Genomic DNA, 27,458 nt, shown 5'->3' with positions numbered 1-27,458 from the left:
ATTTTTTACTTAAATTACAAAAATAATAGGAAAAAAATTTTTTCAACTTCTGACTTACAATTAGCTTTCAAGGGGACACCCTACAGATTCTGGAACACCATGTAAATTTCTTCGTTGGGACTACCCCGTTTGATCAATTATTTATTTTAAAAACGAGTAGGCCACCTCAAAATGTTGAGTAAAAAATTTTTTTTTTTCTTGAAAAATTTTTTTTTTTTATAAGGTACAAATTCTACCCCCATGCTAAGAAAAACGAAAAAAAAAGTTTTTTTTCAACCCACCCTAATATACATGTATAAGGAATGAATGATACCGGGTTCGTAACAATCAATATCTGTATTTTAGTATCAAAGTAACTGATTACAATTTAAAAAAAAAAAATTTAAAACATTTCATTATCGAATTTCATCTCATTTTTCGTGTTATCCTTAAAAAAATTAAAAAAAATAACTTTATTAAAATCAAACCATCGATCAAAAGACATATCTTATTATAGGTTATGAATTAAATTTTACTTGTGATTACTACGGCGCTTCTAATTTTGCAAATGAACTCCGGATTAAAAATGTTTTTCTATCCGATTATAACTTCAATTGAGTACCACTGAGCTCTGGTAACGTGTGCCGATGGAGGGGATAAAGTGAGAGAGACAAGAGTGAGATAGACAGTGTAATATGACACGTCTTGAGCAGATCTGGCGCAAGATATGCCCAAGCATCTGCAGATAGATTCTGGTGCAAGATATGCTCAAGTTAACTGTATCAATACATCTTGAGCAAGATATATTCAAGAATCTTGTACAATTCTTGAAGTATAACATTACACAAAGTTTTTAAACAAGTCATGCACAAGGCTTGCAATATAAATCTGTGGACCAGTGTCTGCAGCAAGATACAGAGTCATATAAAGACATAGACAACTAGTGGATTTGAGACCAGGCTTTACGCAAGACTTTCACAAGATCAACTTCTGTACGACATCTTGAGCAAGCCTATGTAGAATCTATCAAAAGATTCTTGAGAAAAGTACCTTGACCAGCGACTTGTACTGGAAATTGTTACATGGGATTCTATAGAAAATATAAAAATCATAACCAGTTAATTTTTTACGAGAAATCCCAGAGACATACCATTGAAATTCTATAGAAAATATAAAAATTATAACCAGTTGAATTTTTACGAGAAATCCCAGAGACATACCATTGAAATTCTATAGAAAATATAAAAATTATAACCAGTTAAATTTTTACGAGAAATCCCAGAGACATACCATTGAAATTCTATAGAAAATATAAAAATTATAACCAGTTAAATTTTTACGAGAAATCCCAGAGACATACCATTGAAATTCTATAGAAAATATAAAAATTATAACCAGTTAAATTTTTACGAGAAATCCCAGAGACATACCATTGAAATTCTATAGAAAATATAAAAATTATAACCAGTTAAATTTTTACGAGAAATCCCAGAGACATACCATTGAAATTCTATAGAAAATATAAAAATTATAACCAGTTAAATTTTTACGAGAAATCCCAGAGACATACCATTGAAATTCTATAGAAAATATAAAAATTATAACCAGTTAAATTTTTACGAGAAATCCCAGAGACATACCATTGAAATTCTATAGAAAATATAAAAATTATAACCAGTTAAATTTTTACGAGAAATCCCAGAGACATACCATTGAAATTCTATAGAAAATATAAAAATTATAACCAGTTAAATTTTTACGAGAAATCCCAGAGACATACCATTGAAATTCTATAGAAAATATAAAAATTATAACCAGTTAAATTTTTACGAGAAATCCCAGAGACATACCATTGAAATTCTATAGAAAATATAAAAATTATAACCAGTTAAATTTTTAAGAGAAATCCCAGAGACATACCATTGAAATTCTATAGAAAATATAAAAATTATAACCAGTTAAATTTTTACGAGAAATCCCAGAGACATACCATTGAAATTCTATAGAACAAATAGAATTATCACCAGTTAAATTTTTTCGAGAAATCCCAGAGACATACCATTGAAATTCTATAGAAAAAATCTGGGCGTCTGTTGGCCCTGCGGGCCAGCCCCAAAACTTCCCGCTGTTCTCGAGCTCAAGCAGCTTGAAAACATTACTGTGAATATATTTTCGAGCTCGAAAATGCTATTACATGAAATCATTTTATTATGAGCCTTTTAAGCTCTATCAAGTTACGTTTCATGCTAGAGTTTGAAATGTTAAGAATCGAAAACCATCAATAAAGAAGCGGCTTTTAAATTTTTATTATCGATTATGTTCTCTGAAATAAATGTATTGAGGCAGAAATCAATGTCAGTGATCAAAATCAAGATTTGAATGATTTTTGACTTAGGTCAGAGCAATAATATATTGAAAATCCGAGAAAAACATTAACGACTGGGTTTTTTCAATTTTTTGATGACGATATCTTTAAAACTAAGGAACAAGTTTAGCATATTAGCACAATTTTAGCACATGATATTTTGATTTATCCGGAAAAAATAACATAAAATGTTATTTTTTTAACTTTTCAGCGCCGATATCTTCTGAACTAATCAACCGATTTTGACGATTGAGGTGGCAATCGGCGCGTTTTCTTGAACTCTACAGCCGATTAAATTTTAAAATTGATCAGACGAGTCACTTCAAAGATAATCGAAAAAAAACGTTTTCTACCATTTCTTTCGCCATCGATATCTCTCGAACAAATTAACCGATTGAGATGGTTAAGGTGGCATTCGACGCGGCTTATAAAGGTCTAGAGCTGATTAGATTTTGAAATCAATCGTTTGAGTCGTTTCTGAGAAATCACTAAAAAACTAAAAAAAAAATTTTTTTTTTTCATTAATTCGCCAATATCTTCGAGTCTACTTGATCAAATGATCTGAAATTTTCAGGAAAGTTGCGGGCCAACAAGCTCTTTTGATTGCCACCTCAACCATCCAAATCGATTCATTAGTTAAAAAGTTACAAAGAGTTTACACACACACACACACACACACACACACACACACACACACACACACACATACATACATACATACATACATACATACATACACTCGGACATCATTCTGAAAATAGTCAGAATAGCTTCCTAGGACCTCAAAACGTCGACATCTGATGAAAACTCGACTTTCGAAAATCGGGGTGAAAACAATAACTTCCCAATTTTTCGAAAATCGTCGATTTTCTTAGCGGGAAGTTAAAAAATATATTAATATTATATAATAATAAAAGTAATGATTAAAAATAAATTGAGCGATTGAGGTGTGCACTTTTGGATTTTCCAACATTTTTTTTTTACTGTATTAGAATGAATTTTTTTTTTTTTTATACTTCTCCATTAATTAAAATGAAATATTAAAGGTCTAAAAATAAAACACTGGTCATAAATAGCACTTCTATCTTAATTCAGTACATTCAATATAATCGTTTCATACAAATTAAACTCGTAAAATTCATATATAATTATTACATAACGAGTCATACAAATTTTTTAAACCCAATCAATCCGCCAAAGCACTCACATGATAATGGTAAATTCATAGGGAAAGTCTGTAATACCGACTGTCAGCAAAGCTTAGAAAATTTTACTAAAATGGTCATTCGTATAAAATGTAATTCTGAAGAATTGGCGTTCGTAGTTTGAATATTTCGGAAGTATTGGATTTCTGAAATATTGTCATTCTAAATATTGTTAATTCTTCATTACGAAAGAATGAATATTGTAAATTCTGAGTATGTGTTGATATAAAGATTAGAGATTCGATGTTTTTGACAAGGTGATGATTTGTCATTCTGAATTATGAACCATCTTTATTTTTTACATTCCTAACTGTGAGTTTCTGAAGTTGGTATACTTCTGAAATTTTTACTTTTGACGGTGTGCCTGCAAGCCTTGGTCAAGTGGTTTTTAAATTTACTGCTATTTGAATTTTGAAAAAAATCACTGGTATGAATTTTTTAATTTAAAAATTTATTTACATCAAAATTAATTTTGATCTGGAAAAAAATTGTCAATTGTCTGCTGATGTCACTGTCATTATTCCTGACGGGCGGATGTCTGACGCAGATATTTCGATGATCCAGTTTCCGATGATTCAGATCCTAAATGTCTTGAATAAAAAAAAATGCGGAGTTCAAATATTGAATGCAAGATTTTCTATAAAATTTCTTAGACAGTAGGAATTCCTGATTTTTTATCAAAGTTAATCTGTGACGTCGGGATCTGGGTGATTGATCATCAGTATCATCAGGAATCTGGACCCTGGTGGAAATTTTTTGGACTTTTCTCTGAATAACTCTGAAAAAGTCTTTAGAACTTTAGCACTAAGTTTTTCAGAGAAAATTCCGAAAAATTTCATAATACTGAAGTTAGCAGACGTCTAATAATTTTTGGATTTTTTTTTAGAGGATAAACCATAAAAAAAAATATTTGAAAAAATTGCACCTGTAGTATTTAAAATTTTCCGCATGTGCATATTTTTAGTTATTTTGTTGAAAAACAAATATTCAAAAATTTTTAAATGTCTGCTATCTTCAGGATCATAAAATTTCCACCATCGGTATCTAGATCATCAATAAATTTGCGTCATCGGGATCTGTCTAATTAATTAATAACCATCAGCTTATTCCTGATCTACTTTAAAAATTTACCATTCCACCCCCTGACATTTCTAAAAAACTTTATCATAGTAAAGTTAGCGGTCATCTGACAATTTTTAAAATTTTGAAATAATAAATTAAAATGTTTATAAAATAAAAATAAAAAAATTCATATTGAGACACTTCAAAATTCAATACATGCATTTTTTTAAATGGAATTAGAAAATTGTCGTATGTCTGCCATATTTACACTCATGAAATTTTTTGAAAAATTTACTGCTGACGTTCTCTTACTTACAAATTTTCAATTAAAAAAAAAAAAACGAATTGAAATTTCTTGCAAATGCTAATTAAAGTCTAGGATTGACAATTTTCTTTCAATTGACAATCGCCATATTGGCGCTAGAATTTGCCGCGAAATTTAAAAATCTGTCGCGTGAACTGTCAGCGCAACATGAAAAAGCGCCTTGATCGCCAACATTTACCGAAAGTTAACACAAAAAATCCCTATATTTACATTAATAAACATATTTAGTTATATTTATAATATAACAATAATTATACAAACGAAATAACAGCAATTTCAGTTTATACTGATACGTGTACAGCTGTCGCGGTACGAATGGATAAAAAAATAAACGTGATGTGGACGGATAAAAAAATTAGATAACGCGACAGTGTTAAAGCAAACGTTTATCAACGTAATTATTAATAATTATACATAAATATATAACATAATAATATACCTGTAATATTAAAAATAAATATAAATCAATGGCATTAAGATCACTGAGGCAGGAATACCTGCAAATACCAACAGTTACCCGAGCTTATACAACTGCTTGTGTTCTTACTACACTTGCTGTGGTTTGTATTTATTTACACTTTTAAATATATACACTTCTGGTTATTTATTTATTTATTTTCCAGTCTGCAATTAATAAATCCTCATTATTTGTAATTTTATTACTTAAGTAATTCAAATTTTTTTTAGCAACTGGACTTGGTGTCACCTTTTCAACTTTACTTCAATCCTATTTTAATTATCCATCAGTATCAAGTAAGAATTTAACATAAATTACATATTGTAATTTATGTAATTTTATTTTAGTTTAAATTAATGAGTTTGAAGTCAGCAGGCAGTTCAAAATTTATGATCCTGAATTTAGCAGACAATTAAAAATTTTGGATTTTATTTTCAACTAGTTAATTACAAAAATTAAAAAAACTAAAAATATGCACTTGTAGAAAATTTAAAAAACTAAAAGTGCAATTTCTTAAAATATTTTTTTTTTAATAATTTGATTTTGAAAAATTTCAAAAGTTATTAGATGTCGGCTAACTTCAGAATCATAAAAATTTTTGAATTTTTTTTCCGCAATTTAATTTAGAAAAAAAAAGTAAAAATAAAAAAGGCTGAGGCTATCCGTACACTAGCGGGTCTCTAGCGTGAGTCGTAAATTTCGATATTTTGGAGTACGTAATCTAGCGTGAATGTAATATTATGAGCTTTTTAATATTGAATTTAGCGTGAATCAAAGCTTTTTTTTAAATTTTAACTTTAATAACTATCAGTTAGACTCAATTTATCAAGATATATATTTATTTATGTCAATGTATCATAAGCCAAACTGTATGAAGTATCAACAGTTATTATTTTTTTTTTTTAAATCGTGGTTTTTATTTTTCATGTTAATAAATAATTAAATTATATTTTAAATTTTGAAAACACTCTTGTGAAAGGAAAAAAATTTTTTACTTTATTTATCCAATATGTGCGTTAGTAACCTCGAAATAACATTATATGAATCTTTTAAATACAGACAAAAATATATTTATTTACACATGTAAACTTTTTGGTAAAGTCTACAGTAGTGACACCACGGTGCTGTACTCACTATGAAACGAAAAAAAAAAAAAAAAACCCGCCAAATTTAAAATAATCGTTTTCTGTTATTATTATTATCTTTTATTATTGAATGTGATTAAATGCATTTAATGAATACGATCCTGAAGTTAGCAGACAGCTACAAATTTTCGAATTTTTTCTTCAACATATAAATTACAAAAAAAATACAACTAAAAATATGCACATGTAGAAAATTTAATAAATTGTAGGTGCAATTTTTCAAAATATTTTTTTTTTATAGTTAATTGTTTTTAAAAAAATTCTAAAACTGTCAGATGTCTGCTAACTTCAGTATTATTAATTAATGACTGTCAATGTAGCTGATGATTGATAATTTTTTTAATTTTTGAATAAATAATAAAATTAAAGTAGAACAAAAATTTTAAATTCCGTCCTTAGATAGTTGAAAAATCAGTACGCGCATTTTTTTCAATTTCATTACTTTATTTAATTTATTTATTCATTTGAAATTTATGAATTGCCTCATATCTGCTACATTTACACTCATATTTAATTATATAATCACATCACAGTAATGATTCATTATTAGCCGAATTAGTTTATAAACCAGAGTTTTGCACGGAAATATAAAATTTACGAAAGTTTTATATCAACGAAAATCATTTTCTAAATTTACTGTTTATTAATTTAAAAATAGGTACGATTTCTAAAAAAATCAGAAAATATTCAAGTGCTGTGGAACAAAAAATGTGTTATTAAAGTAACTCTCAATTTGTTTTTTTTTTTTTAAAGTGAAAAAAATTTTATTGAAATGTTGTTCTTACGGTAAGTTAACAATTTCTTTCTTTTTTATGATTAAATGAATGTTATCAATGATAAACATATATATAGTTAATACAATTACTTTTTTTTTTTTATTATAATATTATTAGAACGAATACTTTGACGTCCTATTATCTTTATAGGCGAAGGCAGATTAATACTAGTTAAAGAAATGTCAGCATTTGATTGCAATGTAGATGCTTTTGAGGTCAAGTGAGATGGATCTACATCCGATTCTTGAGAGTAACAATCAGCAAGATCAGATACCTCGTGGTCACGATCATAAATAGCAGAGCAGGTATTTTGTCGCACATCAATTTGGAGGTTTTGTAGAACTTTTAATGTATGTTCATACATTCTTGGGGTTGATTTACTTGCGCTGTATACAATGTCATTCGCTATATCTTTCAGCTTTGATTGCTTTTGTGATACTGATAATTTCTTGGGAGTTACAATTCTCGAAATGGAATTATGAGTACTATTTTGTTTTGTTGGAGTACTTTCATGATGAGATACATTATTTATTTTAGTTACAACACCGTCAGTCCACCTTTTATCAATTAAGGATAAATCAAATAGTTCCAAACCGTCCAATTTGCGTACAGCAATAATGTGTCTGCAGGGTAACATCATTGAAGTCCTAAATAAGCATTCACATTGATATTGGTTAACGTTGATTTCATTATTTTCAAATAAAAACGAATATTCCTTTGTTTGAGAATCGATTTTTATCCATTCTATCGATGAATATTTTTGAATTTCATTCAAAACTTTTTCAAACACGGGTTCGGATAAATAACTCCTAAATTTATTCTCTTCATCAACTGTTAAAAAACTTTTTGAAGTATTTATCTTTAAGAACTCGTTTGCTCTTTTATGATTCGATTCATGTTGACGAGAAAGAATCAGTTCAAAAAAATTATTTATAAAGTTAACCAATGATTTGTGACGTAGTAATTTATTTTTTATTTTAGAATTTAATGATTCAAGTCTGTTGTTTGTAGTGTTACCTAAATTCCCATACTTCATACTGTATGCCGTCCACTCTGCTCGAATCGGATGCCAATTCTGATTAAAATATTCAAGTACTTGAAGTGGTACTGCTTTTTTAAATTCTTCATAAATTTTATCGTAGTTTTCCGCACTTGAACTTTTAGCCAGTTTCTCAAGAAAGTTCAAAGATGTTATACGTTCAGAGGCAGAAATTTCCATTTCTTGAACTGTGACTTTACGCCCGAACGTACGTAAAGTGTGAAATAAACATAACAATGTCGGTATTCCAGGAAATAAATCTGAAATTACGCGCCGTTCCGTGAGATCCTTATCAGTCATAAAACATTTTATAAGTGAACTAGCTTCAATGTTATCATTTTTAAAACATTGCAAGAACCAGGTTAATGTATCCCGTTGTTCATTAGCAAGTATACCAACTCCGACAACTTTGGTCTCGAGATAAGAGTCTTCAACAACAATCAGCATTAAGGTGTAACCTCTTTTGAAGAGATTATAGGTTCCATCGATAAAAACAATGTCATGATATTTAGCCATATCTTGACGCATCTCAGCTGTGGAAAAATATAAACCTCGGAACTGATTAATATCATCAACAGCCAATTCCACTCGTGCATCTACGGAAATAGGTTGAATCAAATCGTTTATTTAACTAAAAACTATAAATTACAATATCTTAAAGTTAAAATAGAAGGTAGAAATGTCACACATATGCAAATTTGAGAGTGATTTGTATTTTTAATCAGCATATAAGTTTTTCAAATTAAATATAGGGTAGAAACACCAGTCGTAGATACTTAAAGAAAATTGATAACTTTAATCATTCTTCGAATATAGTAAAACATCATAACATATACTAAATTATTGATTAATAGTATCATAAATGTATATAAAATATGATAATTAGATAAAGTCAAGTATTTTTTATCGTAATTAACTAAAAAGTACTTTAAATCAATAAAAATATCTAGTGCCACCAGTTTTGGACATCCTCAAAATGTGGCCCTTACAATGCCCAAAATATCTTAAATTTTACTTATTTTTATTTTAAAGAAGATTTTTTAGTTTCATTAACTTTTTTTATTGAAAAATTAAAAATTATTAATCAATTAATTATGAATCAATTTATGCTGATCACAAATTCAAAATTATTTTAAATTAATCAGAAAATGTGCAACTAATAGTACAGACACAGTTCTAATTAAACAATATTCGAAATAATTAATATATTAAAAAAACTTTGGATAGAGTTACTGTGAATAAGTAGCGACGAAGGGATATAACGTAGAACTTTTTAATATTATTTTTACAAGTTGTATTTGTTATTTAGTTGCCAGCTATTGCTATAAAACTATTTAAAGTGCAATCATAAATTTATTAAAAAAAAAAATTTGTTTTGAACTTACGATATTGATTCTCCAATAAATTTTTGGCAGCAGCCAAAGTATCATCATCAGCATGACATAATTTTTGGGCCAAATTATGTAAATCTTTCTTAATTGTCGGTTTGCCGTATTCTTCCACTATCTTTTTTTGTATAGATTGTTTGTCGCATTTCATTTTAATTAAATCTAGAACTGTTTTTTTTTCGTCATTATTTAGTCTCCGATTTTCCGGTATATGATCAATAAATTCCTGCATCAATTATTACAAAGTTTTAAATATCATAATAAATGAATTTATTTAATTTGATCTTTACTTAAAATAATTGAAAGTACCTCAGTTCCTGGATGATTATGTTCTAGATGGTGCGTGGTGACATGAAGGATTTGTTTTTTTTTTGGTTTATTTACTTGAATGAAAAAAGGGCAGCCATGTTTAAAGGAACTAAAATAAAATCATAATCACTTTTTTTTCATTGCATCCATGTCTTGTATATTTATATATATATACTTATAGTAAGACATACCTAGTTTTACGAACTCCAGTAGATTGTCGTTCATGATTATCTTTACCAAATTTACACACGTATCTGATAGTTTTGTATTGTAAACTAGCTCGCGCTTCTGCGTCAGCCTCATCATATTCTGTTAATGCAATTCGATTACGCTTAATTAGTTTTTGTTTTTCATCTTGCTCGTATCTTGCCATGAATGAATCCAATTCATCATAAGATATAAATTCTTTATTTTTAAATGATTCAATTGTATAATTAGCCATGTAAATTCTTTTATATCAATTATAAAACTGCAACTGTTATAGTTCTTGATGCAAACATAAAGAAGAACACTCTAGGCTGATGGATTCCCTTGCTTGGTAACTCAAATAACAATAAATAATATCGATCGATAAAGAAGATTATAATTACCATTAGAGTACAAGCAAAGTCCCTAGTAGAAACTAAATTTTCTAGTAGTAACATTGTATTTTTCGCGTTATACAGCAATATGATTGGAGAATTAAATGTTGTAGTTCTAATTTCAACCACTTCACATTTTCAGTTGCTGTTCTATATATATATGTTGTCATGATCGAACATTCTCGCGGTTAAAATTCTCGTAGCTGCCATTTTTTAACGTAGAACAAAGATATCATTATTTCACAAATTATCATTCATATAACTTTAAAAAAATTATTTCATGTTAAAAAATTTCTTCAATAGTAATCATGAACGTTGATAATGTACACTTGCCGATAGGCTCATTATTTTTTACTTATTCAGATTATGAATGTTGGTTTACTAAACTACAGAAGAACGAAGAACCAACACGGATATCAAGCTTCGACACCAAAACAATTGCTGGTGCTAGATTAAAAAAAAATATGAATCCGAATTTAAAAAAGTACAAACTACATTATATATGTGAATTTGGTATGAAGTTTAAGTCGAAGGGCAAAACTTCACGTCGAACCAGGTAAATTGAACATGAAGTTATTATTGGACAGTTCATTTTTTGATGAACCATATATGGTGATGATGATCATAAAATAACAACAACAATTATAATAATTGTCAGTATTATTGGTGGCATCATTCATGGTGGAAATTTATATACACGCTAGAGATACGCTAGGTCAACGCTGTACACGCTGAATACACGCTGGATTCACGCTGGATTCACGCTGCGTGACTACAAATATTTTAGTCACGCAGAAGACACGCTGCGTATACAAATCTACTTTTAAACTTATTAGTGTCTTCATATTAATTATAATAATGATCATCATCATCATTATAGTAATAATAATCATAATTGATTAATAAATAGCTGTAATTCTTGGCCCAATGTTTTGGTTGATAATCTTAAGTATGCTTTTTATTTACTTTTACAGTTCTAAAAAAATAGACTGCCCATTTTTTTTCAAATTTTTAATCAATAAAACAGGAGATGCTTTGGAACTTAAATCTTGTAACTGGATCCACAACCATCCATCCGGTGTATTGCAGGTAAAGTTACGAATAATTTTTAAGTCAATAATATTTTATTAACTTGAATAATATATCTAGAGCAAATCTCACAAATTAATTAACTTCAATAGCGAACAACGTAATCCATTAAAATTATTTTTATTAACTTATTCACTAATAATAATCCAAAAATTTAATAATTTTAGTAATCTGTCGAACTAAAACCAGATATTTTATATTCTTGACAGTTTTTAATTTGAAAGAAATTAATAAATATTCAAAAATAACTATATTTAAAAAATCGTTTTCCAGATTGATAAGAACGCAAAAACTCAAGAAGAGAATGTTGATGTTCATGAGCTTACTGAAGAAACAATAAATAAGACAGTGGATAATGATAGTTATTTAAACAATACCAATGACTTATTAAATCACTTGGATGACTTATCATTTATATATGCTGATGATTATAACGATGTTATTGAAGAGGATGGGATTGGTGATTTAGTTTCAGATAAAGTTTATGATGTAGTCGCAGGCAAAATTGTCAGAGTTATTAGTGGAATTCCAGAGATAATTGTACGTAATAGCAATAACAAAATTGAAGTCAATAATAATAATTATAATAATATTCCGGAATATTTTGATAATTTAAAAGAAAATGGCTTAGTATTGACAACTGTAATTCCAAGTGAAATTTCAAATAACAATAATATAAATTCAAATGTTGATGGTACTGATGGTGGTAATAATAACAAAATTGAAGTCAACAATAATAATGATAATAAGAATTGTCCAAGAGATTTGGAAAAGAGAAGAGAAAATGACTTAGCATTGACTACAGTAAATCCAGGTGAAATTTTAAGTATTAATAACATAAATGCAAATGTTAATGTTACTGATGATGATAATAATAACAAAATTGAAATAATCAACAATAATAATAATGACAGTCCGAAAGATTTTGATAATGAAGAAGAAAATAATTCGGCGTCATTTGCTGTAGTTTCTAATGAAACTAAAAAGACTGAAAATACAAGTATTACTGTATTATCTACCATTCATTATCAACATACAAATAGTTTAAAAAAAAAAAACATAACTGATATTAATTCTATTAACATGCCAAAAATAAGTACTAAAGGCCGCCCCAAAGGAAAGGTGTTATCAGCAATTGGCTTGCCCATTCCAAAAAATAATAAACGTAATCAAAAAAATTTTAAAAATTTAACTAGCTTTATTAATTTAAGTGTTATGGATCAAACGACAATTATTTTAGGATGGATAGTTGACTCTGATCTAGTCAAAGATGTTTTAAATAAAAAAAAAAAAGTCTCACTAAATGATCTACACGAATCCTTTCCAGATTCTCTTGTTGATGATGAGGTCAACTTAAATATAATCCACGAATATCTTGAAAAGCCAGTTATCAAAAGATTAAATTATGTCATCATTAAGAAAAGACAATTGAATTACTACACATGTGACTCATGTTCAAAAGAAGTAAAACTGAATTCTATAAGATGTGATTTGTGCTTAAAATGGTATCATTACAAGTGCCAGTCATTGAAAAAATCTGAGGCAACCAAAATATCAGAAGGAAATATTTATTGGTTTTGTGCAATGTGCCAAAAAAAGTAAAATGCTTCTGATTATTTAGCTGTATGTGGATTATCCAATAATTAAGCTGTGATTGTTGAGATTATTCATTTTTCTAATGCTAAGAAATTTCATTATTTATTTTTTAGTCGCAAAAAAAGCAATCATAAACAAAGATTATAATACTTATTGTTAATGTTATATCAAAATACATATATATTAATATATATTTTAGTCCATATATATAATGTTAAGTAAATTACATTATATTTATTCTTGTAAAGTTTAAACTTGTTATTTTTATATTTGCGAATAAAATATTACAAAATAATAATAAAGTAATAATGATATTTATCAATTGAAAATTGATAATTTATTATTTATTTAAAATTTAATACCATTAATTAAATTATTTTTTTAACAGTAACTACTACTTTAAATTGATTAAAGTTAAGTTTTAATATCGTGTTAAAATAAGACTTAGCGACTCAAATCTTTTTTAAAAACAATTTTTCGCAGGTTGCAGTTGCAATAATCTTTTCGCAAATAACAGCAAATATTTCATGAAAGTCAAAGCAGCAAACTTACAAAAATTTTCTGAATTAAAAAAAAAATCAAATGCCAAATAAAGGAAAATAAAAATTTCATACTTGTAGAGTCCAGAAATCTGCATATGTTAATTTATTCATAATTTTTTTGTGATAGTTTTTTAATTGATTAAAAAATCAAATTATTGTCAGATGTCTACTACTTTCAGTATCACGAAATTTTTAGTTTTAATTATTAGATTTTAATCCTTAAAAAATGACGTTATTGGTTATATATATTTAACTGGGTTTTATCAATATTTATTAATGAATACAACTTATTCGGCTGTTTACATTTAAAAGATATTTTTAAATCCGTATTTTAAACTCAATAAACTTATTAAAAAAATATTCTTATTATACAGGGTAATAATTTTTTTTTATTTAATTATTTAGATTAAACACTGAGTTGACCTTCGTTAATTTAAACTAAAAATGAATAAATTCAATTGTTTTTCTTAAAAAATTAATTGTAACGGATGTTATATCACTTCCACGGTTTATTTACTCGGTCTAACATTTGTTTATTTTTTATTTTATCGAAGTCCTACCAGAATCTTTGAAAAGACGCACGCAAAGCGCGGAAGGTATTTCAAGTAAAACTGAATAAATTTTTAATTTACTTACTTTAGATTGAAAAATTAAGTCCCAATCTAAAAAGCCACTATTTAAAGAAAACTTTAATTCTTAATTAAAAGATTCGAGATTAGAAATTAATTAATTAATTTGTAATTGAGGTGCTCAGGAATCATATTTGACTTCGATGTTGGAAAATATTGAACGTAATCATTTTAGGCCATTATTTACAGAAAATAAATTTTGTATTCAAAGCATACAATTAATAAATTTAGTTGATATATATTTTAATGAATTTACATTGTGGTATTTGGTTCGGCATAAATCATTTATTTAATTCTTGATGAAAAGACATCGATTAAAAATTTTAATCGTATCGTTAAATCTATTTTTTATGCAAATAGAATTTGAAAAAATAATTAGTTGATCCGATTTTTTCAAGTCATAATTTTTATTTTAAATATCGATTCACAGATTAGTAATGGAAAATTGACAAAACTGACGAAAGCAGAATTTTATAAAAATTATTGTGATTATAAAAAAAAAAAATATTGCAAAAATTGAATATATAGAATAAAATGCACATTGAAATTTTTGAAAATTCTCTCTGTGTATTTTTTTAGATTTTTATTCCGAAAATATTTAAATTGTTTATTTAAAGTAAAAGAGTTTTTCAATTATCTGTAACATTCTAGGTCACAAACATTTAAAAATATATTATTTTTATTTATATTATAAAAAATTCAATTGATTGTTCAACCATATATGCCCAGAACTATATGGTTCCTATTCCTATTTCATTTCTGAATAAAGGGGCATACATAGGTTCATTTATAAAAAAATTTTTTTTTAAACTATATTTATTTTCGCGCCATTAGTTTTATGCTCTACGGGTAAGTTCTATGAGTATCAGAAAACAAAGATAGCCTTTATAACCCAAAATTATGTTACTCCAATCCCATTAAAAATTATCATAAAGCGTTAAGTTTATATCAAAAGTAGCTGGTCGTCTTACAGTCACGCGAAAAGCTCGCAATTAATTCAATATTCACGCTAGAGCTTTCAAATAGTTTAACTTGAAAGGTATTCACGCGGAGTACCCGCTGGATACCCGATTGTGTACGAATAGCCTTACCGAATAAAAAAATGCACGTGCAGAAAATTAAAAAAACTATAAGTGCAATTTTTTTTTTTAATAATTGATCGGTTTTGAAAAAATTTAAAAGTTATTAGACGTCGACTAATTTATGATCTTGAAGTTAACAGACAATTGGAAAATTTTTTGAATAAATAAATGACAAAAAAAAAAAAACTGAAAAAATGTACATGTAGAAAATTAAAAAAACTATGGGTGCAATTTTTTGAAAAGATCAAAAAATTATTAGACCTCGGCTAATTTCAGAATCATAAAAATTATGAGTGAATGTAACTGACAAGTAGGAATTTTAAAAATTTTTGAATAAATAAATGAAATGTAAGGAATAAATACATATTTAGATAAATAAAAGATAAGTACGCGCATTATTTTAATTTATTTATTTAAAATTTATTAATTATCTCGTCTGCTATATTCACACTCATTCAAAAATTTTTATTTATTGTTAAGATATTAATTATCAATATTTTTTTTTTCAGATATGGCGACTTGTCACGACATTTTTGTACTTTGGTACTGTTGGGTTCAATTTTTTTTTCAATATGATATTTACTTATCGCTATTGCCGGATGTTGGAAGAGGGTCCATTCCGTGGAAGGACAGCTGATTTTGTTATGATGTTCATATTTGGTGGTGTCTGTATGATAGTATCCTTTGAAATTAAAAAACGATAACGACAGTAAACAAAATTACATCTTGTGATTAGTCGTAAAAATTTAAATTTATAATTTAGTTCCATTGTTTAGTTTTTTCCTTGACAATCTGATAGATATTTGCATTCTTCGTTAATTTATTATTTTTAGGACATGCATTTACACTGATGTTAGTTTATGTGTGGTCTAGACGGACTCCGTTTGTCAGAATGAATTTCTTTGGTCTACTCAACTTCCGGGTAATTTTTTTTTTATCATAATAAATTAATTCAATTAATTTACATTCGCGACTTGACATCATTTTTTATACATTTTTAAATCTTATCTACATGAATAAAATTTTTTTAGGCTCCATTTTTACCGTGGGTTCTTCTGGGTTTCTCTTTACTTCTTGGAAACGTTATCTGGGTAGATTTAGTTGGTATGGCTGTTGGACATATGTATTATTTTGCTGAAGATGTTTTTCCAAATCAAGTTGGAGGAGGTTTTAGGATCATTAAAACTCCGCAAATACTGTAATTATCATTATTATTAATTATATTAATATTTTTCATGATATCAGCATCGAAACTTGAAGTTTCAGTGCCTCCATTGAGACTCAGTATCCAATCAGGGAACTAGTTCCTTGATCGGGTACTAGGTCTGTTGCCTTACCAGCATCGAAATTTAAAGTTTTAGTGTCCCTACATTCAGTCAAAAGAAGCGAATTTCAGTCCAATGCCGCGAATAAATATCAAGTGCGTAAATTTTGAAAGCCTTCAGTCAGCGGGCAGAACCCTGATTAAACAACTGGATTTGATCGAATTAAACAGAATTAAATTTTTAATTCTATTTAATTCAGATAAATTCTGTTAATTCGGTAGCTAACTTAAAAATGAATTCTGTCTAATTCGGCAGGAAAACCAAAATTTGTCCAAATTAAAACGAATTTAAATAATTCTATTCGGTTTAATTCTGATTAATTCGAAAATAATTATCCAATTTCTGGTTCTGAATCCGAATTAAACTGAATTTGAAATTTTTAAATCGGTTTTATTCTGTTTAATTCAAATTCAAATTTTCAATTCAGTTTAATTCTGTTTTGCGGAATTCGACAGAATATAACAGAATTAAAATTTTTAATTCGCTCGAATTCAGTTGTTTAATCAGGGAATAAAATTTGTTTCGTCCCTTGGAAACAAACAATTAATCTTTCTGCCCACTGCTGAAGACTTTCGCAATTTAAACTCTGATACTTGTCATTTTTCAATAGTAATTTTATTTACGTAACTGACAGTTCTGACTGTGATTAAGTTTTTCAAAAATTAGTGAATAACAAATAGGGCGACCGTCTTTTTCTTCTTATGCAATAATTTCTCAAGGCATATTTTCTCACCACAAATATTTATTCTTGATGAATAAATCTTTGTGTCGGATCAATTTTTGTTTGAGTAATTATTGCTGAGAAATTTTTGCATGAGAAATTATTCCGGATTTATGAAGGCAGGGAGCCAACAAATAGTATTTTTAGTTTCTGCTTAATTACAAATTGCAAATGACAATTTAATAGTTGATGGCACCATTGGTCTTAAATTAACTTGTTCTGACTTTACTACTGAAAATTTAAGTTCCAATGCAGGTAATCATGAAAAATATCGCGTGTAACTCAGGAAGAAACAGATTTTAGACTGCGGGTGATGTCAACCTTCACCCTGATCTGAAATCGTTTTCATCCCTTGTCATACTATTATTCTAAAATCAATCCAATTTTTTTTAGTAAAAATTTGTTCGACGAACGTCCAGAAGATTCAGATTACGCTCCACTTCCCGAAGACAGACCTGGAGGGTTCGCATGGGGCCAAGAAGCTGATGTGCATTAAATAAAATACTTTGTAAATTGAATCCCAGCAGAAATTAAAAAACAATATATATATATACATCAATATGTATATATATTAATGCATTTATTGTCTATGCGGACATTAAATGAGTGATATTGCTGGTTAATTTTTCACTCACCATAAATTTCCATTGCCATGTCTAATATTATTATTATTATTATTATTATTATTTTGTAATATTGTATCGTAATTTGTTGTTAATTTAACGGGATTATTACTCAGTTTATTTTTACTACTTTATGTAATCGCACATTGAGTGAAGATTTTTGTAAAACAGATTTGTAAATATAGATAGTAAATTTCATAAATATTTATGGGTGAACAAGAGATATCATAAAAAAAAAAAGTATCTAGGATAATTACATTAAGTCTAAAGTATGCGAATTTTTTTGTCTGAAAATTATCGACAAATTCTAACAATCATTCAAATATTAATTTAAATTTATAATTATTTTAATTAATGTCAGGGAACTCGGAATTTTTGAAATTCAACACACGGGTTTACTTTTTTTTTTTAACAATATTTATTTATATATTTATTTGATAATTAAAGCACGTTAATTTAAATTAATAAACTTTGATAACTAATTGATTTAAAAAAAAATGTAATTTAAATAGACTGGATTTTTTTCTTCCAAAAAAAGTACAAGATGTACAAGAACAAGAAAAAAATATAAATAGATTAACTTGTATGTAATAAATATTGTCAGTGAAATTTTTAAAATGTAATTATTGTTAATAAAAAAAAAAAAAAAAAAAAAAAAAAAGTATAAGAAATTTAAATATTTGCGGTCGACATAAAAAATAATAACTTAAAAAAAATATAAAGATCTGAATAAAAAGAAAAAAAGCTAAAGAAATTTATTATCACACATTTTTCTATGGATTTTTTCTACCACTTGTCATTAAATAATTTAATGGTAACAGTGGAGTACAGTTACGAGTGAAATAATCTAAATTTATATTTATTTATATGGTACATGTATGACATGAGGATGAACTATAATACAATGACCAAGTGTGAGTATCAGACGGGAAAATTATCATACATGTTCATTAGTTAATTAATTAAATTGCTATTGTAGCTAATAGCACCGTGATGTCATCTGGCTTTCCACCTGAAATTAACACATGTATAATTATTAATTATATTTTTACTACATACAGTCGACACCCCGTTTTAAGCCTGCCCTTCAGAAAATGCATAGGAAAATTAGGGTGTGTCGTCAACTGATCCCAAAAATTTTATACCACAAGTGATCCCTACTAATTGATCCCATCGATAATTGATTTTTATCAGCAACTAATTTATATAATTTAATTTTTTATATTTACAACGGTGACACGAATCGTAATCCGCGACGTAAAATCCGCGACATGAAATCCGAAGATATTTTATCCGATAGACAAAATATTCAAGAGACAAAATATCCTATTGATAAATTTTATTCAGAAAAATATATTTTCAGTGAAAAAATAATTCATGGTTTTCGATAAACGGGTACTGCACCATTCCAAGCATGTGTTGATCTATTTTTAATATCTCACACTCAAATTTTATGTGAAAATATATTAAACATTTCTGATAAAAGGGTACCGTACTATTTATATTATAAGATATTTTGTCGGGGATGTTTTATCTATCGAGTATTTAGTCCGGGGATATTTTGTCTATCGGATAAAATGTCTTCGGATATTTTGTCGCGGATTTGATGTCTTCGGATAACGAGTGACGGAACCATTTACAACAGTGAATTTTACTCATGTCATAGTAATTAATTATTTTATTAAATTATCAGTAGGGTCAATTATCGTGAGATCACTTGTCGGGGATCAGTTGTCACGGAACCGAAAATCAGAACTTGCTACCGTCTAAGAAAATCTAAAGAAAAGGAAATTTTTGTCTTCAATCTATGGTGCAAAATATTTCTTACTCCAAGAAATCCTTTTTATTCTGAGAAACAGTCAGCCCATTATAAGCCTCCGTTAAAATTCTCAAAATTTCAAACTAACAATAGGAAAAAGTATTTAAATTAATAATGAAAATTTACTGTAAATATTTCGCTGAGATTTTACTACTGCTCTAGAAAAATAACGTCGTGTGGCAAAACGTCAATATGGAGTCCAAAATCCCATTAAATAAATCAGACCTACGAGTAGTCGAGAGCAAAACTAAACGCAGGCGGGAAGACTGAAATTACAAGAAAAATGTACCCTACGTCCCCTAGACCAGACTTCTGACGGATAGTCGACTGTATTAATTTATTGGATTTAATAAGAAAAAATCTTAATTAGTTACCTATAGCCTCGATACCATTTTGTCTGGCACTTTGAGCAAAAGGTGACAAAAAATCAGCATCAAATGCAAGACTTCGTGCCATCCAAGCTATCGTATTAGCAACGCCTTGAATTTTAGAAGGATCTCTTTCACCTTCGACTTTAATCATCTCCGTGACTAGTAACTGATCTGGAACATTATCAAAAACGCCGTCTGTTGCTAATAGAATTACGTCGCCGTCTTCTACACCGAAACTCGACGTGTCCGCAGACTCTGGACTGTTAAAAAAAATATAAATTATTTATCACAGTAAATTCAAATTTAAGTAGCACACTTTCTCTAGCTTTTCAATACTTTCTACTACAGTTGAGTTATCAAAGCAAATCACAACTCAACTCAACTGATAAAATAATTTTAAAAAAATATGAGTAAATTTTACCTGTCACTAAGAACTAAATCGGAGTGTCCAGGTGGCGGCAACGACAATTGGAACGGAGTATTGAAGTAATGCTGCTGTTCAGACGAGCGATGAACGACTTTGCCCTTTCGTACAACGACAAAGCCGCTGTCTCCAATATTAGCAGCATAAATACTACTTGTTTCTTTGTTTAATACAATAACACACGCAGTACTACTTCCTAGAAATTAAAATTAAAATAAATACATTGTGTGACAAAGGATGAAAACGATTTCAGATCAGGGTGAATTTGACTGACATCATTCGCGATCTGAAATTATTCCCTGCATTGTAAAGTTTCAGTGCCAGCAGCCAGTCAGGAACAAGTTAATTTTCCACCAATGGTGCCATCAACTATTAAATTGTCATTTGTAATTTATAATTAAGCAGAAACTATAAATACTATTTATTATTGACAGTAATTTTTATAAAACATAATCACAGTACTGTCAGTTACGTAAATAGAATTACTATTAAACAAATGACAAGTATCAGAGTTTAAATTGCGAGTCTTCAGCAGCAGGCAGAAAAATTATTTTGTTTGTTCCCAAGGGACGAACAAGTTTGTTTCTGTCTGCTGACTGAAGGAATTCACAATTTACGCACTTGCTGATATTAATTTCTGGCATTGGATTGAAATTCGTTTCTTTTGACTGAATGTAGAGACACTGAAACTTTAAGTTTCGATGCTGGTAAAGTAAAAGACCTAGTACTCGCTCAGGGAACTAGTACTTAATCAGGGAACTAGGAGCTGATCAGGGAACTAGTATCCAATCAGAGAACTGGTACCCGATCAGGGAACTAGTACCTGACCAGGGAACTGGTACCCAATCAAGGAAGTAGGAGCTAATCAGAGAACTGGTATCCAATTAGGGAACTGGTACTCAATCAGGGAACTAGTACCTGACAAGGGAACTAGTACCCGATCTGGAAACTAGTATCCAATTGAGGAACTAGTGCACGATCAGGGAACTGGTACCCAATCAAGGAAGTAGGAGCTGATCAGAGAACTAGTATCCAATTAGGGAACTGGTACTCAATCAGGGAACTAGTACCTGACCAGGGAACTAGTACCCGATCAGGAAACTAGTATCCAATTGAGGAACTAGTGCACGATCAGGGAACTGGTACCCAATCAAGGAAGTAGGAGCTGATCAGGGAACTAGTATCCAATTAGGGAACTGGTACTCAATCAGGGAACTAGTATCTGATCAGGGAACTAGTATTCAATTGGAGAACTAGTTCCCTGATCAGTTACTACGTCTCTTGCCTCATAAAAATAAATAATAAAAATTACCTAAAATCGACTGTTTATTTTCCAACAGCTCGTAGTAACTCCTCGCTAGCAAACCTGCAGGTTCATTGGGAACAAATTTACCTAAAGAGACTAGACGTTCGCAAGTTTTCATCAAGTAGCTCGAGAATTCACCCGGGTCTATGCCGTAGTGACGCCAGCCCCCAACTCCATCCGCGACTCCTGTTGATTCACATTCATTATTATCATTCACATGATGCCTCATCATTCCTCACACATTCATAAAAATCCCAATAATAAATCTCTTACATAATTACACTCTGTTCGTTAAATTTAACTGAAACTTGGCAGCCTGCCTTTATTTACACAACCATGTGCTTGTGTCACATGCATTAAACATTACGTTCGTTGTCATAACTTATATAAATATACATAAAAAATTGTATTCTTTTTTTAAAAAAAATAAAACCAACTCACCAATGACTTCGACAGCTTTGAATTTAGCAGTGAACCAGGCGTCGTCTCCAAATTGTCCTTTTCTTAATTTCCCTCGAGAAAAATCTTTTGGAAAACCGCAGACTGCAGATATAAGTGACGCTTCTCGTTTTTTGACAACTGCTGGGTCAGCACACGTCGTGTAGCTCGAAATTCCATTCCAAAGTGCTCGTGATAAAATTCTTCCAGTCCAATAAATTGATTGCATATTTAAATGTCTAGTTTTTTTTTTAATTTTTTAAATAATTTATTTACTTTAAATTTATTTAAATTAAATAATATTTCATATTAACTCCTAGTGAACACTTTATTATTATTATTATTATTATTATTATTTAAATTTAAATTCAAATTCAAATTATTGTTTAAAAGCTGCTGTAATCACCGTGGACTTTAATCTCACGTTTGCTAAAGAACTATAACACGATTAACTCCTTGGAGATTCAATCGTGTACCCAAATCATATTTGTTTTATTTATGTATATTTATATATATGGATTTAGTATTAATATTGTTGAGTTAATTTATAACAATGGATATATATATGTGGTATTTATGACGAGGTTATTTTCATTCACTCCACTAATTGAGTTTGAATCCATTTAAAAGTGCACTGGATTTTTTTAAATTTACTAATTGAGTTTTTACTTTTGTTTTTTTATTTTAACTGTTCGTCACTCCCTCATTAGTGTGATCGAAAATGATCACCAACACCAATGATCACATGCGGGCTTTCATCATTCAGTTCTTGGTGATTTAGATGGTAAAGTCTTGGGACATTTATCGGTTTTATGTTTAATGGCGCTCTTGCGTACACTTTTGAAAGAAGAAATTATATAAGTATAGATATGTATATATATGTTGTATGTGTAGATAAATATTTGTAGAAATTTGTATGAGTTACTGGTAAAGTAGCGGCCATTTTTAGTAACTGTCAGTTGATTATCGATATTTGAATTTTGAATTTTCCCGCCGTTGGTAAGAAAATTTATTAATAATAAAATTTACATATAAATTTGTGTTGAATTAAATAAATATGCAAATTTAGTTAAAAAATATTTTGTAATTTCAAAAAATTGGCGGTAATATGAAAGACTTTTGAAAATTCAAAAAAATTTTTACTTGATTATATAAAAAAGAGAGCTGATATTTCGATTGGATATTTAGTTAAATCTACACAAGTAAAGGAAAAACATCTGGGCCATTCCCTTCTTTGAAGAGATTCGATTTTTTTATTTTGAAATAAATATCAGAAAAACTGTAAACTATTTTTTTTTAAATAAAATTTATTGTAAAATGAGTAGTCAATTTAAAAAAGGCCAAGAACTTTTTTTCGTTTTTTACGTTAATGCTTATTGATGTCCGTAAATATGACCCGTATTTCCCTTGTTATCAAATTTTATGTCTCACCCTTAACATTATAGTAAATATAAAATAAAAAGAAAGCCTACGATAAATTTTACTACAATAAAATATTTTTAAAAAAAGTCTCAATCATAGTGATAATTTTTTAAAAATTTTCTTCTATTAATTATTGATTGTGTAAATATATATATATAATACATATATAGTCGACTACCCGTCATAAGTCTGATCTAGGGGATGTAGAGTAAATTTTTCTCGTAATTTCAATCTTCTCACTACCCTGCGTTCAATTTTGTCCTCGACTACCCGTTATAAGCCTGTTTTATTTAATATCATTGTGAACGTCATATTGACGTTATGTCACGCGCCGTTATCTCGATTTTTCTCGTGCTTGCAGTGGCTAAAATCTCTGCGAAATATAGATAGTAAATTTTCTTCATTAATTTGTATATTTTTTCCTATTCATAGTTCACAATTTTCCAAATTTTAACGGAGGCTTATAACGAGCCGTCAGCTACGAAACTCAAAAAAGTAGTAAAATGGGGGCAGTTTTTTGGGCTCAGTATCTGCCGAGTGGGATAAAAAGAAGATTCTGACGGGTAGTCGTTTATATATATTCTGTTTGTTAGATAATTTACTTTATAATTGTCTTAGTACACAAAGTAGTCAGTGGATTTTATTATTTTTCCACCCACAGAAACGGTATGCAATTTAATGTATTCAAAAAACTATTAAGTCTACCGGAAATGATACCTGTTGCTCCGCATCTCTGTCTTATTAAGTAATATAAGTCTTGTTTTTCTTCGGCATTATACTTATATCTTTGTCTACTTTCCAGACTATATAAATTTATATAAGTCTCTTATATTAAGAAGAATACAATTTCATTAATTTCATTTCTTCTTTATTTTTTCTCTTCTATTTGCAATTTAGATTTACTTTTCTATTGATTTTATTCTATCAATTGCAAATGTATATACAATAAGAAAATATACAAATAGTCTGTGCATCATCACTTTTAAATATATATATATATATATATATATATATTTTACTCTTTTACGAGGATTCAATCCATCAGCGGAAGTGTAGGTATAAAATAAAAATAAAAAGTTAACAAGAAAAAGATATAAAAATAAAAATGAAAATTATACAGCAAATTAAAAGTTTAATCTCCATAGAAATATATATTTTATCAGTATAAATTTTATATAAATTAATTCGTTACAAAAATAATAATATTTCATAAAATTTTTTTTTTCTCATAAGTTTTTATTAAAAAAAAAATTTTAATATTTTTAATTGAATTTTTTTTCATATTTTGTCATTCCGGTATAAGTAAAAAATGATATATTTATAAATTCACAATTAATGATACTTTTATGAATAATTCAAAAGATAAATTGAATTATCGCGCCAGTGATCGTTATATTTCAAATGCTTTGGGAATAAATTATTGGAAACTTCCGTTCGTTGTAAATTAATTACAAAAATGTATTAAAAAAAAAAAACAGAGTTTCAAATTAAAAATATTTTTATTATTTTTTGATAAATAAATTAAATGCACGGAGAAAAAAATATTGTAAATTTTACTAAAAAATATTAGAATAATTACTAAATTTGGATAGTAATTTTGAAACGCTTATGATTTATATGAAAAATTCATAAACAGATTAGTATATTTTACAAGTCGTTTAGTAAATTTTACTATCCTAGTTTAGTAAATTTTACTATTCCATTTAGTAAATTTTACTATCCCGTTTAGTAAATTTTACTATATTAGAATGGAAAAAAATAAAATAAAATTTTTAATAGTTTTTCAACTTTTTATTATTATTGATTGTTATTATTATTATTATTTCTGTCATCTGTATTGGTGTTGATGTGGATTTTTGTTTTTTAAAAAATCACTTGATTCAACCGAGATTCGAACCCTGATCTCCCGCGCGCGAGTCCTTTCCAATGTCTGACGGCCCGATGTGTCCTTTGAACAAAAGTTTCAGAACTTGTAATACATCTTTGTATATACTATCCCCACCAACTTTTAATTTTATCTATACATAGTAGAATTTACTATACAGATAGTAAAAAAATATAATCGTGTTAGCAAAAAATACATTGCGTATAGTAATTCTTAATATTTTGTATAGTAACAAATCCTATATTGTACTAGAAAATTTACTTTCTTAAATTTGTATTTATTAATAGTACTTGATAGTAAAATTTACTATACAAATAGTAAAAAATATAATCGTCTTAGCAAAAAATACATTACGTATAGTAATTTTTAATATCTTATTATGTAATTATTACTAACTAGTAAATTTTACTAAACGTTTAGTAATAATTACAATACAGAATGTATTTTTTCATATCTGTTAGTAAATTTTACTGTAGTATTGTAATTTATACTATACTTTTTTCTCCGTGTGGATAAATGATAAGAATGTTTATAAAAAAGATTAAAAAAATACCGGGAGCTGTAGAGTGAAAAAATACGACAGATGCGATTTCAATCGGATTGAAAAATCTCTTGGGAACCAGAAGTAATTCAATCGATCTTCGATACTCGTAAGCTTTTCTAGGGTGGAAAGACCTCGTCCGATGCACGGAGAACAAGTTACACTATCAAGTGGAAAAAAGACCGATAAAGAAGGAGATAAAGTACTAAGTTTCTTCCTTCATACTATATATATATATATATAGCGTTACCGGAATTTCCTGTGGTGTATATACGTTCATACAATAGAACTTTCATACACTCTTAAATCTTCCACAAGTCAGACCGGAATTTTCGCCCGTCTGCTTGCTCAAGTTCGTGAGATAGACGCATTATTTTTTATGCTTTGTTTTACTTTTTATTTTTCATTTGTGTCTTTGTCCACACAAGTACTTAAAATTATAATGGAATATATTTTTAAGTATTACATCAAAAGCATTAAATTATATAAAAATACCCACGTACAAATACTGGAAGAAAAACTTCTCAAGTATAAAAAAATTTTATAAAAACCACTTTTTAAATTATCTAGACCATATCGTACATGTACACATATATATGTATATATATATATGTGAATAATGTAAGAGAATATGTTAGAAACGTCATATTTTTAAAATGGGTCTCTTTTGTCGAGGGAAAAAGCAAATAAATGTTATATATATAAAATAGTACAGTACTCTCTTATATAGAAGTACTTAATACAAACCTTTTCCTGGGTTTTAATATACTCAGCAGACTTGGCACTTACGTAGAATAAAGAATCGCATGTTCTTTTACGTCTTTGTTATTGCCGTTGAGCCGTTCAAAAATTCTTGTCCATTATCTTTCCAACTTCATACCCATATCACCTTCTTCATTTTTATGTCCTTTAATTTAATGTGTTATTACTTCAACCGTGATTTTTATTGTAAAATATCATGTTAACTCGTTCTATGGGTGTACATTCATTTTCTTATGAATAAATAAATATATC

At 28.2% G+C, this 27,458-nt stretch overlaps 4 protein-coding genes across 4 annotated transcripts; 2 read left to right on the top strand and 2 right to left on the bottom strand.

The window, feature by feature from the left end:
* The first annotated feature begins 5,201 nt into the window (after positions 1-5,201).
* On the top strand, positions 5,202-18,157 carry LOC130664584 (derlin-2). The gene is made up of 6 exons (XM_057464560.1): positions 5,202-5,496; positions 5,624-5,689; positions 16,079-16,246; positions 16,369-16,491; positions 16,601-16,767; positions 18,009-18,157. The coding sequence occupies exons 1-6, from the start codon at positions 5,404-5,406 to the stop codon at positions 18,109-18,111; spliced, it is 720 nt and encodes a 239-aa protein (XP_057320543.1). The 5' UTR covers positions 5,202-5,403; the 3' UTR covers positions 18,112-18,157.
* LOC130664581 (uncharacterized) lies at positions 7,342-10,492 on the bottom strand. Its single transcript, XM_057464556.1, has 4 exons — positions 10,242-10,492; positions 10,051-10,159; positions 9,739-9,967; positions 7,342-8,949 (listed from the first exon to the last, which is right to left on the bottom strand). The coding sequence occupies exons 1-4, from the start codon at positions 10,490-10,492 to the stop codon at positions 7,400-7,402; spliced, it is 2,139 nt and encodes a 712-aa protein (XP_057320539.1). The 3' UTR covers positions 7,342-7,399.
* LOC130664582 (putative uncharacterized protein DDB_G0282133) lies at positions 10,675-13,446 on the top strand. Its single transcript, XM_057464557.1, has 3 exons — positions 10,675-11,187; positions 11,606-11,720; positions 11,994-13,446. The coding sequence occupies exons 1-3, from the start codon at positions 10,940-10,942 to the stop codon at positions 13,320-13,322; spliced, it is 1,692 nt and encodes a 563-aa protein (XP_057320540.1). The 5' UTR covers positions 10,675-10,939; the 3' UTR covers positions 13,323-13,446.
* Positions 15,965-23,399, bottom strand: LOC130664583 (protein phosphatase PTC7 homolog). The gene is made up of 5 exons (XM_057464559.1): positions 22,600-23,399; positions 22,165-22,344; positions 20,850-21,048; positions 20,432-20,688; positions 15,965-19,250 (listed from the first exon to the last, which is right to left on the bottom strand). The coding sequence occupies exons 1-5, from the start codon at positions 22,823-22,825 to the stop codon at positions 19,201-19,203; spliced, it is 912 nt and encodes a 303-aa protein (XP_057320542.1). The 5' UTR covers positions 22,826-23,399; the 3' UTR covers positions 15,965-19,200.
* Between the last annotated feature and the right edge of the window lie 4,059 nt (positions 23,400-27,458).

Source organism: Microplitis mediator, chromosome 3 (assembly GCF_029852145.1).
Source record: "Microplitis mediator isolate UGA2020A chromosome 3, iyMicMedi2.1, whole genome shotgun sequence".
Taxonomy (NCBI): domain Eukaryota; kingdom Metazoa; phylum Arthropoda; class Insecta; order Hymenoptera; family Braconidae; genus Microplitis; species Microplitis mediator.
The sequence above is the reverse complement of the archived record's forward strand: the minus strand, read 5'-3'. Positions and strand labels throughout refer to the sequence as shown.